The 13023-nt window shown below is 44.9% G+C and overlaps 1 protein-coding gene across 6 annotated transcripts; it reads left to right on the plus strand.

The window, feature by feature from the left end:
* Positions 1 to 12451, plus strand: LOC129346103 (transforming protein RhoA-like). 6 transcript variants are annotated; one of them, XM_055003384.1, is made up of 5 exons: positions 1 to 84; positions 7305 to 7462; positions 9534 to 9654; positions 10472 to 10602; positions 11114 to 12451. In XM_055003384.1, the coding sequence occupies exons 2-5, from the start codon at positions 7307 to 7309 to the stop codon at positions 11285 to 11287; spliced, it is 582 nt and encodes a 193-aa protein (XP_054859359.1). In that variant the 5' UTR covers positions 1 to 84; positions 7305 to 7306; the 3' UTR covers positions 11288 to 12451. The 6 variants fall into 6 exon arrangements, with proteins under 6 accessions (XP_054859359.1, XP_054859358.1, XP_054859357.1 ...); XM_055003383.1 differs by having other exon boundaries at positions 13 to 129; positions 7302 to 7462; XM_055003382.1 differs by having other exon boundaries at positions 13 to 129.
* Positions 12452 to 13023: the final 572 nt, after the last annotated feature.

The following is a 13023-nucleotide window of genomic DNA, read 5'->3' on the forward strand; positions in this document are numbered from 1 at the left end:
GGCGGGGTTTGTGAGCGGGCAGCTGTGGTGAGTCCGGGCGGCGGCGGCGGGCGAGCCGGCAGTGGAGGCTGCCGACTGAACCTGGTGAGAGAGGAAGGCTCTTGTGGTGGGGCCGGGGTACTTTCTTGGGTAAGAAAGAGCATTTTTGTCGGGGTTGGGCGACACCGGGGAGATTAAGTTTTGTTTCTGAGGCGACGGTTTCGTGTGTGTTTAAAAAGGCCGTTAGTGAAAAGTTCGATGTGGGAGGGGTGGGGGGGGAGTCGAGAGCTACGCGGCTTGCTCTGCGCATGCGCGAGGAGGGCAGTTGGCGCCAGGGCGGCTCGCGCGCACCCTGGCGGTTGAAGGCTTCAAAGCGTTGATTGGATGCAACCTTCCGAAGGGGGGGGGGCGGTGAGGTGCCAGCGCATGCGCGGCGTGAATCGGTAGTTTGAGCGCAGAGCTCGGAAGCAGGCAGATGCCACCCAAGAAGAGGAAGCGCCCTGCGGTGGAAGTTGTCCTGCGGGGGGGTGGAGCGGGCGTCAGCAGACAGTGAGAAAGCTGATCTCGTCTCATAGTAAGGGGACAGAATGCTGTGAATTCCTTCAAAGCAACGAGAAATGGTTCTGTAGGAGGGTTGGAGCAGGATTATAACCATGGGGAAGTTTCAGCAGCAAAATTATAACCGTTGGGGAGTGTTAGGTGCCACCTTCCCCCAGTAGCTATCGGCAGAAACAGCTGAGAAGGAGCCCTTTCCCCTCTTTTTCTTAAGAAAAATAAAGACTTCTTGTGTTTTCCTAGCAAATGGCTAAAATCCACAAATAACATGGGGGGGGGGAATAATGTATTCTAAGTAGAGGTGCCAGTATGGTGTAGAGCAAGATCCGGGTCCAATAGCACCTTAAAGACCATCTGGAACTTCCAACTTACGAGCCTTCGAGAGTCAGATGTGAGGAAGGGAGTTTTGACTCTCCAAAGCTCATACCCCGGAAATCTAGGTGGTCTTTAAGGTGCTGTTGGAGCTGGATCTTGCTTTTCGGCTGCAGATCAACACGGTTACCCACCTGAAACTATCCGCAGGGTGGTGTAGTGGCTGATACTGGAGGGACCTAAATTTAAATCTTTTCTTAGTCATTTGTTTCCTGTCAGTAGCTCTTAACCCATAGAGTTGTAATAAGGATAAAATGAGGGGAGTGCCTCATTTTAGTGCCCTCCCCAGCTCCTCGGAGGCAAAGTGATCTTAAAAATAACAGATATGAGAAAGGCAAACTATAAATAACATCAATAGATAAGTCTTCTGATCTCCTTGAAGAAAAGTTGTGATGTTAAAAAAACCTGATAGTAATAAATGACAGATAATGACCATAATTTTTATCCCACCCTGTCTCCAAGGAGCGTGGGACATGATTCTTCCTCCCCACATATACACGCCCATTCTAGCCTTGCCACAACTCTGTGAGTACATTAGGTGGAGTAGTAGTGACTTGGCAGAATGAGGATTTCTGCACGTGGCTATTGGGAGTGTCGAGGAAGGAGTGGAAGTCTGCTTTTATTAAACTTGCCTGTGGTTGAAATCCTGCCGCAGTCATAGTAAAGAACCTCTTGTCATTGATACAAAGTGAACTTGGGTTTGGTATTTTTTTCTGATTTTAGGTGCATTTATACAAGCTAACAGGAGGCCTCTTTCGCCCCGAAGCCCGCCCTCCCCTTTGTCAAAGGACTTCAGTCGTCTTACACTAGTAACAGTTATATATGCAGGGGTTTGAGTCTGAGGTGAGGGTGATAGATACAGAGTAAGACACGTACTCATTTGATTTGCAAATCTGTTTTACCTTGATAGAGTTGTAAAAGCAGAATTTGTCTTTCTTCAGTTGGGTGCTGGTTGAGGAAGCGGGGGGGGTGGGGTGACAATTTAAGTAGGTCAGCCTTTGCTGCAGTGTGTGGCACCTTGCTATGGGCTAGCTTTTGCTCTCCTGTCTAATTTCAGCATCATTGTGTGAAGTGGTCAGGCAACTTAGGTACTCAGATACAGTTGACTGTATCCTGTGCAATTCTGTTGTGTGTGTGATGTGGGTTCCAGTGAGTCTGATAATTTCTCTTGCAGATAAATATTAGAAGGCAGTTTTCACAGTCTTTATTAAAGAGCTGCTGTAAACTACCATCTACCAGTTTCACTCCTATCCAGTGCTTTTTGGGTTTTTTTTAAAAGGACCCTGTATTATAGTATAGGTGTAGCAGTTAAGATCGCGGGACTCTAATTTGGAGAACCAGTTTTGATTCTCCACTTTAAGCCAGCTGGGTGACCTTGGGTCAGTCACAGCTCTCTCAGAGCTCTCTCAGCCCCACACACCTCACAAGGTGTTTATAGTTGTGGAGATAATAATGGCATACTTTGTAAACCGCTCTGAGTGGGCATTAAGTTGTCCTGAAGGGCAGTATATAAATTGAATGTTGTTGTTATAAGGTTGTGCCAGTTTCCTCCAATTCTCCCCCTTCCTTTGCAGATCCCCACAAGGCTGTTTCTGAGCATCCACTATTGTTTCTCTGGCTGATTAGGACAGCCATGCCCAAAGGTGCCAGTACTCACTACCAGAGACTACGATCACACAAACTCCCCATGTCTTATCTGAAATGTAACTGCCTAGCTCCAGTCCTCAGTATGGGGCTCTTAACGGAGGATTCAGCTATGTTGTAGGTCTATCATATTCACCTGATAGGGCATTATGGAATCCATGTGGCAGGGCTACTTAAACCCACCTTACTACTCCCACTCTCCATGTGCGTAACATCTCAGTTCTATCTCCACTATGGAGGACACCACTATTTAATTCCTTCCTAGTGCAGGAAATGTTTTCAGAGAAATTCTTAACCTTAAAAAAAATTTTCTCATACGAGATGACCCTTGTATGAAAGATTGTGGCCTTTGACTTTTTGTAGTGCAGTGGAATTTGGAGAACAGCGACATTTTGGATTTCTAGGAGAGGACGCAGTTAGCAAAAAGTAACCAGGAAATCCAGCCTGCGGACAAAGGAACTGACAGTTTAGTGCTTTCTTAAGTCTTTGGGGAGTGATGGCTGCCTCCGGGTAACTGGAGGGAAAGATGATCTGTATCCATTCAGCACTTTAAAAGAGTGTGACAAGGAGTGTGTTCTCATTAATTCTTTTTGTTAATAGTAGGGAGGGCCTATTGTTTTGTGCTGGAACCTTGGGAGAAGGGATCCTTGAACATTTGTCTAGATGGGATTGGTGTAGGTTTCTAGATGGTGTAGGCTTGTCTAGATGGGAGGGTTCTCTACAGCAGATCTCAAGGGCTACTTTTGATAACTGGGAGATAAAGTTCCATTAAACTTCTTGCTGTACATTAGTTTCTTCTGCCACTTAATAGCAGCAAGATTGTTTACTAGTTTGCTGACTCACTTCAAGACGTTGGCCCTTATGGTTAGATTAAAATAACTTGTTTCATAGATTTTAAGTGTCTGGCAGGGTTTTTTTGGTAGTTAGGCCTTCTATTCCATTACTTTGTGATGATAAGTTCACAAATGTGAGGGTTCCTGAAGCTGAGTGCATTTTTGAAATTATAGAATCTTTTCCTAATGTTATAATCGGCGGCCCTTCCCCATAGAAAGGCCTTGAAGCTGTAGAAGACAGAAAGTCTCTAGATTTGACATTGCAGAACTGCACTAGAGGATTCTGTAGCGATGAAAAAAATTTCTGCAGAGGATTGGTTTGGAGTTTAATTTGGAAACTTAATTCCTGGCCTTAAAACCCGGCTAAGAAAGCAGGCAATATAAATCTTGGCCAAGCAGATTGAAACTTCTTTGCTTTTGAAGTGTGAGAGACAGTTGTTTAGAGCCCCAGATATGGGTGTAACTTTGCCCAGCTTTAAATATCTTCAGTGCTCTTCCAAGGGAGTTACCAGGCTGTTCTGCTCCTCCCATCCTAACTCCAAACCTTGGCTTTAAAAGCCTTCTGGCCTTAAAATCGTCATATGGACTTCCAGCTAAGTTAGGCTTGGCTGTGAATCCCCAGTACCAAGTTTCAAAACTGGGCAGTGAAATTTTTCCTAGAGAAAAACACTTCTGTTCTCCATCTGGTGAGTCAGACTGGAGGAAGTGCCAACATTTGGTCCCATTTCATAAGCAGTCTTTGTGTGGCATCTGCCAATATAGTGGGCTGAAAGTTACAGCTTGTGGATCCCTGTAGGGCCTTATGTTGCATAGGCTTATACATGGCCACCGTTACTTAGGTAAAAAACAGTGTAAAAAGGTTAAGAATTGGTATACCTTGGAATGTATACATTAGAATGAACGATACAAGTTATCAAACTAAACGAGGCTATTTAACAAGAACAGTACAAGAATTCCTACACATCTCAAGCCCTTGCTGTTGTTGAAAATCGATGTTCGTTTTCTGGATAAATCTAAAATTAGGATCATACATGCCTCTTAACTTAAGTCAAGCCACATCCAGCCAGCCTCTGGAGAGGCAGCATATAAATTCCATTAATAAATGAAGTTCATTTTTGTTCTGTGCTTGGAAAAGTGACTCACCCAACAGATTCATATGCCTGGAAGTCAAGGTACATCCCCTGCTATGCTAGAAACCTTTGGATGAAAAGGTTGCATTGGAAGACACCACCACATCAGTGCTCTTTTCTTGTGGGATTGATCATAAGCATAGGAGGGCTGCCTAAGTTGGAGGTGTGCTGGGAAGCTTTGGCAGGGTAGTGCTGTCTGTAGAAGGAGGAAGTGTTCGTGCCCTTACCTGCCGATTTAGCTGCCGACAGCAAGAGATGGCTTTTGAAGTTTAAGGCAGGGATGGGGGTTGGATGCAAAGTGAGGGAATCAGCGCAAAGGTAGAAATGCCAGAGCAACTCACGGGTTTTGTCTTCCGTTTTGATGTGATTTCTTCCTGCTAGGCGGGGCCAGCTCTGCTCCCTGTGGGATTAAAAAAAGTACAAAGTGGCATAATATAGTGGGTGGGCCAGCCACGATTGATGGGATGTATTATAATTTTGGTAGCACAAGGATGCATAGTGCACTTTGGGACGAATCGTGCTGGTATGATTACTTCCCACATTGATTTCCTGTCCCTGATTCTTTCACCTAAATTCTACCAGCATAGTATGGAATCCAACCACAGAGAAGCACTCACCACACTGGTAATTCCTGAATCAGGCTTGATAATATTAGTCTGCTTTACAGATTGTTTTTGCTCATATGCCTCTTACCCTCTAGAATAGCTTATCTTGGCTTTTCTAGGGATGCTTTTGAATAAGGAAATCTGCAGATATTGGTGGCCTACTAATAGTTCCTACAAGAGAGGTTTTGTGAAGGGATTTTCCTATTTAGTAAGAGGTAGAAATTCTCCTTGGCCAATAAAAAATGTTGAGGCATGAGCAGAGAGAAAGAGAGCAGGGATAGCGTGTGGAGAGACACGTGCCCATGTGTGCCCAAAAGTAGGCTGTGGTTCTGTAGGACAGTGAAGTGTGCTACTGAGTGCAGAATTCAGCTTCCTGAGAATCTTCCTCCTCAGAATTTCAGCAGTAGGAGGCAGGATCTCAGTGCCCCGTGTACCTTGTTGTCTCTTCCCCATGACTGGCAAACCACAATAAATGATGCAAAATAAGACTTTTTTAGATGTGCAGAGTACTTATAGGTGAGTATATGCTTTTGTGAATATTTACTGACAAGTAGCAGAAGTAACCCGGATATCTGAACTGGCAGTGCTTTTACTACTGTGCACAGTGTATTTCCATGAAGAAAAAGCCAGTAATCTTTTGCATTTTGAAATTGTGAATTGCCTTGGAAATCAGAGTTGAAAGGTAGGCAACAAATAAGTAATAAAATTAGGATAATATTATAAACAAGGAAATGCAAAGATTAGCAATTCAGCCGGAACTTGTAACCGGTGCTGCAGCTTGCCAAAACTGAGAGTGCTCACCTTACAACCGTGTGAAACATCTATGTAAACATAGTGAGGTAGCAATACACTGTGCGGGAGGGAAAGCAGCATGGAATAGCCTGATCTCATCAGATCTTGGAAGCTAAGCAGGGTTAGTACTTGGATGGGAGACCACCAAGGAAGACTCTACAGAAGAAGGCAATGGCAAACCACCTCAGCTTCTCACTTGCTTTGAAAGCCCTTGCAGGGCTCACCATAAGTCAGTTGTGCCTTGATGGCACTTCACACACACAATCTATTGTGCATGGTAAGGTCCTTGTAGTAATGACATTGATCTCTGGTAAATGTTAAATGTAGTGTTGAATTCATGAAGGGACTTCTTTGGCTTTTGCTCATGTCACAATATACAGTTGTTGCTGTCACTCTGGTTCTTTGAGGGAAGGAATCGCTCAGTTTTGGTGTCCTTGTTTGTCTGAAATGGTGTAACTCTATGCATTAATTCTGCGCCTGAATGTGTTGTCATGATGGAGATTTTTTAGTGCGGTAGAAATTCATGAATTGGTTTGCCTGGGCCTTGTCTGCTGTTGTCCATCACACCATTTGTGGTTGATTTTATTGAGTAATTAAATATTTGGTACTGTACCAGACTTCAGTCTGTTCCTTTGTGACCCTGCTCTTTCTTACAGTTTGAAATTCACCAAGTTTTACCAAGTCCAGTGGCACCTGGCGTGGGCTTTCGGGGACCACAGTTCTCTTTGTCAGATGCATCTGGCGGGGAGGGCTGTGGTTCTCAAGGGCTTGTGCTGCAGTGGAATTGGTTGGTCTTGGAGGTGCTGCTGGACTCTTTTTGATTTTGCTACTACAGACTAACACGGCAAACTCCTTTGAACCTTTACAGAAGCAAACTGATCCCCACATCAAAAGGAGCTGTTTGCATCTCCATATCAAAGGAGTTGTTTGCATCTCCCCTCTCCTCCCCCCTCCCCTCTCCTCCTCTATATTTGACCAGTTTCTGTTGGCCCTCCATGCATCTGACGAAGAGAACTGTGATTCTCGAAAGCTTATGCTACAATAAAATTGGTTAGTCTTAAAGGTGCTACTGGACTCTTTTTGATTTCGCTACTACAGACTAACACGGCTAACTCCTCTGAATCAAGTTTTACAAATCTGATTAATCCTGCAGGGATCAGGAACTGGAGTTCCAGGCTCCAAGTGCAGCCTTTGTGAGGAGTACCGTTTGGGCCTCCCAGTTGCCAAGGAGAAAAATGTGGGGAGAGGAGGCACTGGTAATGAGGCGTGCGGACTCTCTGGTTATGGGGGTGCCTTGGGCAGTCACTTCCATGCACACATCAAAGGGCCCCTCTGTGAAACTAGTCACTGTGCTGTGTTGGCCTTGGTAAAGAAAGCTCTTTTCCTTTCAGTAGAGATGGCTGCCATACGCAAGAAGCTCGTCATTGTAGGAGATGGAGCTTGTGGGAAGACCTGTCTCCTTATTGTTTTCAGCAAGGACCAGTTCCCAGAGGTGTATGTCCCCACTGTCTTCGAGAACTATGTGGCCGACATTGAGGTGGATGGAAAGCAGGTAATGCGGAGCTTTGAAGCCAGCTGGGTTGCATGGGGATATTGGCATCTCAGACTCACAAGAGGCCAGCCTCACAGCTCTGAGCCTGACGGAAATTACGTCCCTGCAGACATAGAGAATATGATAGCAGTTAACCTATGGGTTTTACTATCAAATGTAGAAAAGGAGTAAAGGATGTGGACAGAACTCAAAATCTCCTGGTTTAGGTGGATCACAGCCCTTAAAATTAACATTCTTCCCAAACGCCTGGTTTTTATTTTTAACCATATTTCTTAATTGTCCCTTAAAATTGATAAACAACATCTTTGCAGTTTTTAATAAATTAATTTGGGACTATGAATAACATAAGTTAACAAGTCATACAAGTGCCTTGTCATACTCACAGCATCTAATGTAGAAACATAATTTATGCATCAAGACTGGTAGCCCTGTTATTATGGACAGAGGGAGGTCCCCAGCAGCAAGAAATAGAGTCATTGGGGGCTATGGGGCCTTTGTCAGCTAATAGTTTTTTAATACTGTTCTCTAATTTTGTGATCCTAATCCTATTACACTGCCCATCAATTGTTTTATGCTTGTTTGATTGCACTGTTTTATATCTTGTAATTTGCCTTGAATCTTGGTGAGAAAATTGGATTATAAAGAGAGAAAAAGACTAGAAAGAAACCACACCTAATATGATTCGTTCGGACTTAGTAGAGTTTTAGGACAAGCAAAAACCTACATCAGATGTGTCCCCACACAAACTTCAGTTATTTTTGTCAGGCAAACGGGGAATTTCAGCATGGATATTTTAAATAAGCAAGTGATTGTTGCATATACCACTGTAAGAGAGAAAATGGCGGCAGATGAAGTCTTGGTTTTTTCAATACTTACAAATTAAGAGCTTTTTGTAGTCTAATCTAAGGAAATTCAGTATCTTTAGGACCTTGACTCGATTTGCTTTACCAGTGCTGAAATTTTCAACACAGGAAGGGGTGTCAGGTAAATTATATCAACCAACAGGACAACAAAAAAACTTTCTGGCATAGACAGGCTGTGATGGGTAACAGTTTTCTTTAAAAGCAATAATGAAATTATGAGAAGTAGTCAGGGTTATAGATTACTTTGTGTGGGGGGATGACAACTAGGGATAATTATATATCACAACAGTATGGTCACAGAATTAATAAAATTATGAGAAACTGTAAAAATATGTCAGCATTAAGTTTTGTGGTAGCAATAACTAGAGAACACAGTAATATAAAATATGAAATCCTGAAGACTGAAAAAAAAAAACAAGTCTGGCTCATAAATTTTGGGCCTGGTTCCTAGATCCAAAGAAAAATGTCAAAGCCTAGAGTGAACCAAGTCTAGACCATCAAGATAGCAAGGAAACAGCTGATTTTGACATAGTGTCACCTAAAAGCTTGATAAGATAGATCTGTAGAACATAAATACAATCCCCTAGCTCCCCAGCCATACAAGGGTGAAGCCTTACTATGAAACTTCAGATACAGCTGACAGAAGGAATGATGCACTGGCAAATAATTGGAAATACGTAGGGAAGAGGGGGGGAAAGGAGAAATTTTCCTGTATTAAACCCTGTGATTTACTAATTCTGAAGAGAAAGTTAGTTTTCAATATGAAAACGTATCTTTCGCTGTCTCTACAATGCAGTACATGATGCCTTTGATATACCACACACTGGCCTCCCAGCCTGAGTTAAAAGATACTTTTGCATCACTTCTTGTGTGTGAAGCAACTCAGATGTCTCCAAAGCCCAGAAATAGGCATCTGTTTGGGGGTGGAGGGGGAACCAGCAGGCGGGGTGGGGTGGGGGTGCGATAGTTCCTTGGGACTGTTTTTCTTTTGGTGTCCCGTATGGAGTAGAGCTTGAAGTGCACTTTTGTGGCCGAATTCAAACTATGCCAGCATCCTTCTGCATCTGCTGACAGCACCTTCCTTGAAGCATCCTTAGGGGCTAGAGTGGTAAACTACCGGCACCTAATAGAGCTTGTGCTTGAACCAATGAAGCAGTGGTTGTCTGAAGACACATTCAGATCAGGTTGCTACGTTTATACTTATGCAGGTAGAACTTGCTCTGTGGGATACTGCGGGCCAAGAGGATTATGACCGCCTGAGACCCCTGTCTTACCCTGACACAGATGTCATCCTCATGTGCTTCTCCATCGACAGCCCTGACAGTTTAGGTGAGTTCTTAACTCCTCCCCTTCCCTGTGTGTGTTGGAAGCCCGTGCTTCCGGAGAGCCCAGATATAATCAATTTCCTTTCTTGGCTCTGTCTTCTGCAGTTTGAGATTTCAGCCGTGATCTTTTTTTTTTTAATTTTAAAAATTTTATTTAAAAAGAAAAGATAATGACGATAGAAAGTGCATAAAACGTGTACAAGCACTACATTTAAATTTAGATTAAGCTAATAGAAAGATATATTCAAAGTATGTAACACCGCACTAAATTGTATAATAGCTATCATTCCCTCTCCTTAGTTGTTTATACCCAGCCTTTAGTACCAACAATTTTTAGTTAATTGTTTCTCCTGTGTTTTTTCTTTGTATCAAGTTACTTCAAATAATCTTAGTTATCAAAGTAATCTCTCTATTTTTTCCAAAATTCAACTATTGGTCTATTATGCACATAAGAAGTTAATTTGGCCGTTGATGCATGTTCGTAGATCTTATCTATCCACTCAGGTGTGTCAGGGCACAAATCCGTGCCGTGATCTTTGAGATATTCCCAAGCTAGTTTTCTTAGTGGAGAGGTACAGTGTGCTACCCCTCACTATATCCATGTACCGTATTGACATTTGCTCCTTCTCTTGGTCAATTTTGTGGGACTGCCACCTTGGGTAGAGAGACTGGGCTCTATAAATCCCTTCCAGCAAGTATTTGGAGGTCGCTGAACTAGCCTGTGACTATTTCCTGTATTTTTGCTGAAGGATGTGAACTCCAGGGGTAAAAGAGCCCTCCTAGGCTTGTATTTATGGGACTGAGTCCTTGTGCCCTTGCAGAGAATATCCCCGAGAAGTGGACTCCGGAGGTGAAGCACTTCTGTCCCAATGTGCCTATCATTCTGGTGGGGAACAAGAAAGATCTGCGTAACGACGAGCACACACGCCGGGAGCTGGCTAAGATGAAGCAGGTGAGGTTAGGTGCTTGGTGTTCATTGCTAGGGCTTGAGAAGACATCACTGTGTCTTGAGCCTTGCTGGGAAGGACGTGACCAGTTATGCAGGTGGCTGTTTGGGAGGAATCTTCTCATATTAATTCAAAATCCCGTCCAGGTTGTCCGTGAATTTGGTAGAGCTGGCCACCTCTCATTTTGGAAGGGTGTGGGGAAGAGGGATTATTGATGAGGCAAAGTATAAGAGGCTTCCCTAGGGTCTCTTAAACATCATCTTGTGGTGAAGTCCATATGGCCTGCTATGATCGCACTAGCCTTGCAGGATACTGCAAAACTCTAATTTCATGATCCCCAGTGCTGTTAAGGGCTGGGCTCCATTTTCGGTTAAGGAAACCGTCCAGGATCTATTAAAAGCATAGTGTCATAGTCATGAACCCTGGATTTGGGTTTTCTGATTTGACCACTAGCTTCAAGTCTCTTTCCCCGACCAGGATAAGGCTGGCTGACCTCCCCGTCTCTTTCCCTTTCAGGAGCCAGTGAAGCCCGAGGAGGGCCGGGACATGGCCAACAGGATTAGTGCTTTTGGATACCTGGAATGCTCTGCGAAGACAAAGGATGGCGTGCGGGAAGTGTTTGAGATGGCCACCCGGGCTGCCTTGCAGGCCAAGCGGGGGCGTAAGAAGACCTCGTGCCAGCTGCTGTAACCCCCCTGCCTGCCTTCCCTGCCTGCCGGCCAAGCCACTGAGCTGTCAGCTTCCAGGCTCGCCTCATATCTGATCCTGTGCTGGAGGCAGGACAGGCATGGCTTCTTGGAGGGCGAGCCTGCTAGAGCTGGGCGGGAGTTCTTCTGGAGCATGGCAACTAACTATGGGGGTGGGGTTCCCAGTCTGCCCCAGGCTTCTCCCACCACTGTGCAGGGGTGGCATTTTTCCCTTCAGCCCTCCCCAAAAGGCAAGAAGGTGCTGGCCCCTGACGGGTGAGTGGGAGTGCCTCGCCCTTCCGTCTGCTTGCTGGCTCGCATGCAGCAGTCTTGGCGCTCTCGCTGGCAGCCCATGGCACTGCACTGCTCTCGGCTGTCCTTTTGTCGAAGGCTCACCTGCCAAAGTGTGGAAGCCCTTGGTTTCACTTCACAGTCAGAGCCTTGGATTGGAGCATCCCGGCCTGGGGTGTTCCCTTTACCCCCCAAAAGGGCTTTTGATTCATAAAAAGTGTCACTTGTTCAGGGCAGGAGGAAGATTTAGTCCTCCAGCACAGTGGGCAAATAACTCTCCTGGCACCTCTTACCTTGGTCCCTTAGCTGGCTATATCTACTAATTAGCTCCCTAATCTCTGGGATGCAGCAGAACCACTTGGGGCCTTCTGGGAGAATGTAGCCCGGACCATAGGCTGCCTCATACCACCATTTCCTTGGAGGCTGTGTCCATAAAACAGCACCAGGTTCTCCTCCTAAACAGAATTCTTTCTCGTTCAATATTTATCTCCCGACAGCAGAGCGGGGAGCTACCTTTTTGTCAGACTGGCCCAGGATTCTGGGCCGTGAAGCCTGGCCCCCTTTTCTAGCAAAATATCTATATTTGTAAACAGAGGTGCTATGGGGCCAGTTTGTTGCTGTCGGGCAGCTCTCTAATCCTCCAGTGGCCGAAATAACCACTGCCACAGCTCCAAGTGCAACAGTCCAGCTCTGCTTCTGTTTCTCTCTCTGCATCCTTCCCCCATTCCCTCCATCCTTTGTTACTCACTGCATTGCCACCTGGGGTGTACGGTTTTGTGTTTAATTTGTATTCACATGTTTTAAAAAAGTGGCTGTTACTTTTCAAAATGTACTTGAAAAACAAATCTGTAATAAATTTGTAGCAATGTTTAGTACATGGCAGGTGTTGCTGCTTGCCTTTCTGAAAAATCCGCAACTTGGGAGGGCACCTGTCGCTTCTACGAGAGCTGGAAAATGGTGAATGTCCATAGACTAGCGTATTGGGTGTGCTTTACTAGAGAAAACAGCTGCTGATCACGGGATAAATGAGGTGTGCTGGAAAAAAACCTGTACATTTACACACGCCTCATAGAAACCTGCCCCCCACTAAGTGATTGGAAAGAAGGATCGATGAATGAAGGGGCAGGTTGCTTAGAAGACCCTCTGCATTGGACTCTGTGAGGAGGCATGTCCGGATCCTTGCCAAACCGTGAAGCTTTGGCTGTCGCCCGAGAGCCTTGCCTAACTTACTTAACAGTGATTTTGAGGATAAAATTTGGGGCTGGGGTTGGGGACAAACCTGGTGTGCCATCCTCGAGTTTCGCGCATGGATTTCTCGAACCTTGATCTGTAAGACGGAAGAAGTCAGCCTGGAAGTCTGACTAAGTAATATACACCATCCTGAAACGTACAAGATAAGGCACAAACATTCTGGTTGAAAGCAAACATTCCAAAATTACTTGTACATGT

This window comes from Eublepharis macularius, chromosome 19 (genome assembly GCF_028583425.1).
Source record: "Eublepharis macularius isolate TG4126 chromosome 19, MPM_Emac_v1.0, whole genome shotgun sequence".
NCBI classification, from domain to species: Eukaryota; Metazoa; Chordata; class Lepidosauria; order Squamata; family Eublepharidae; genus Eublepharis; species Eublepharis macularius.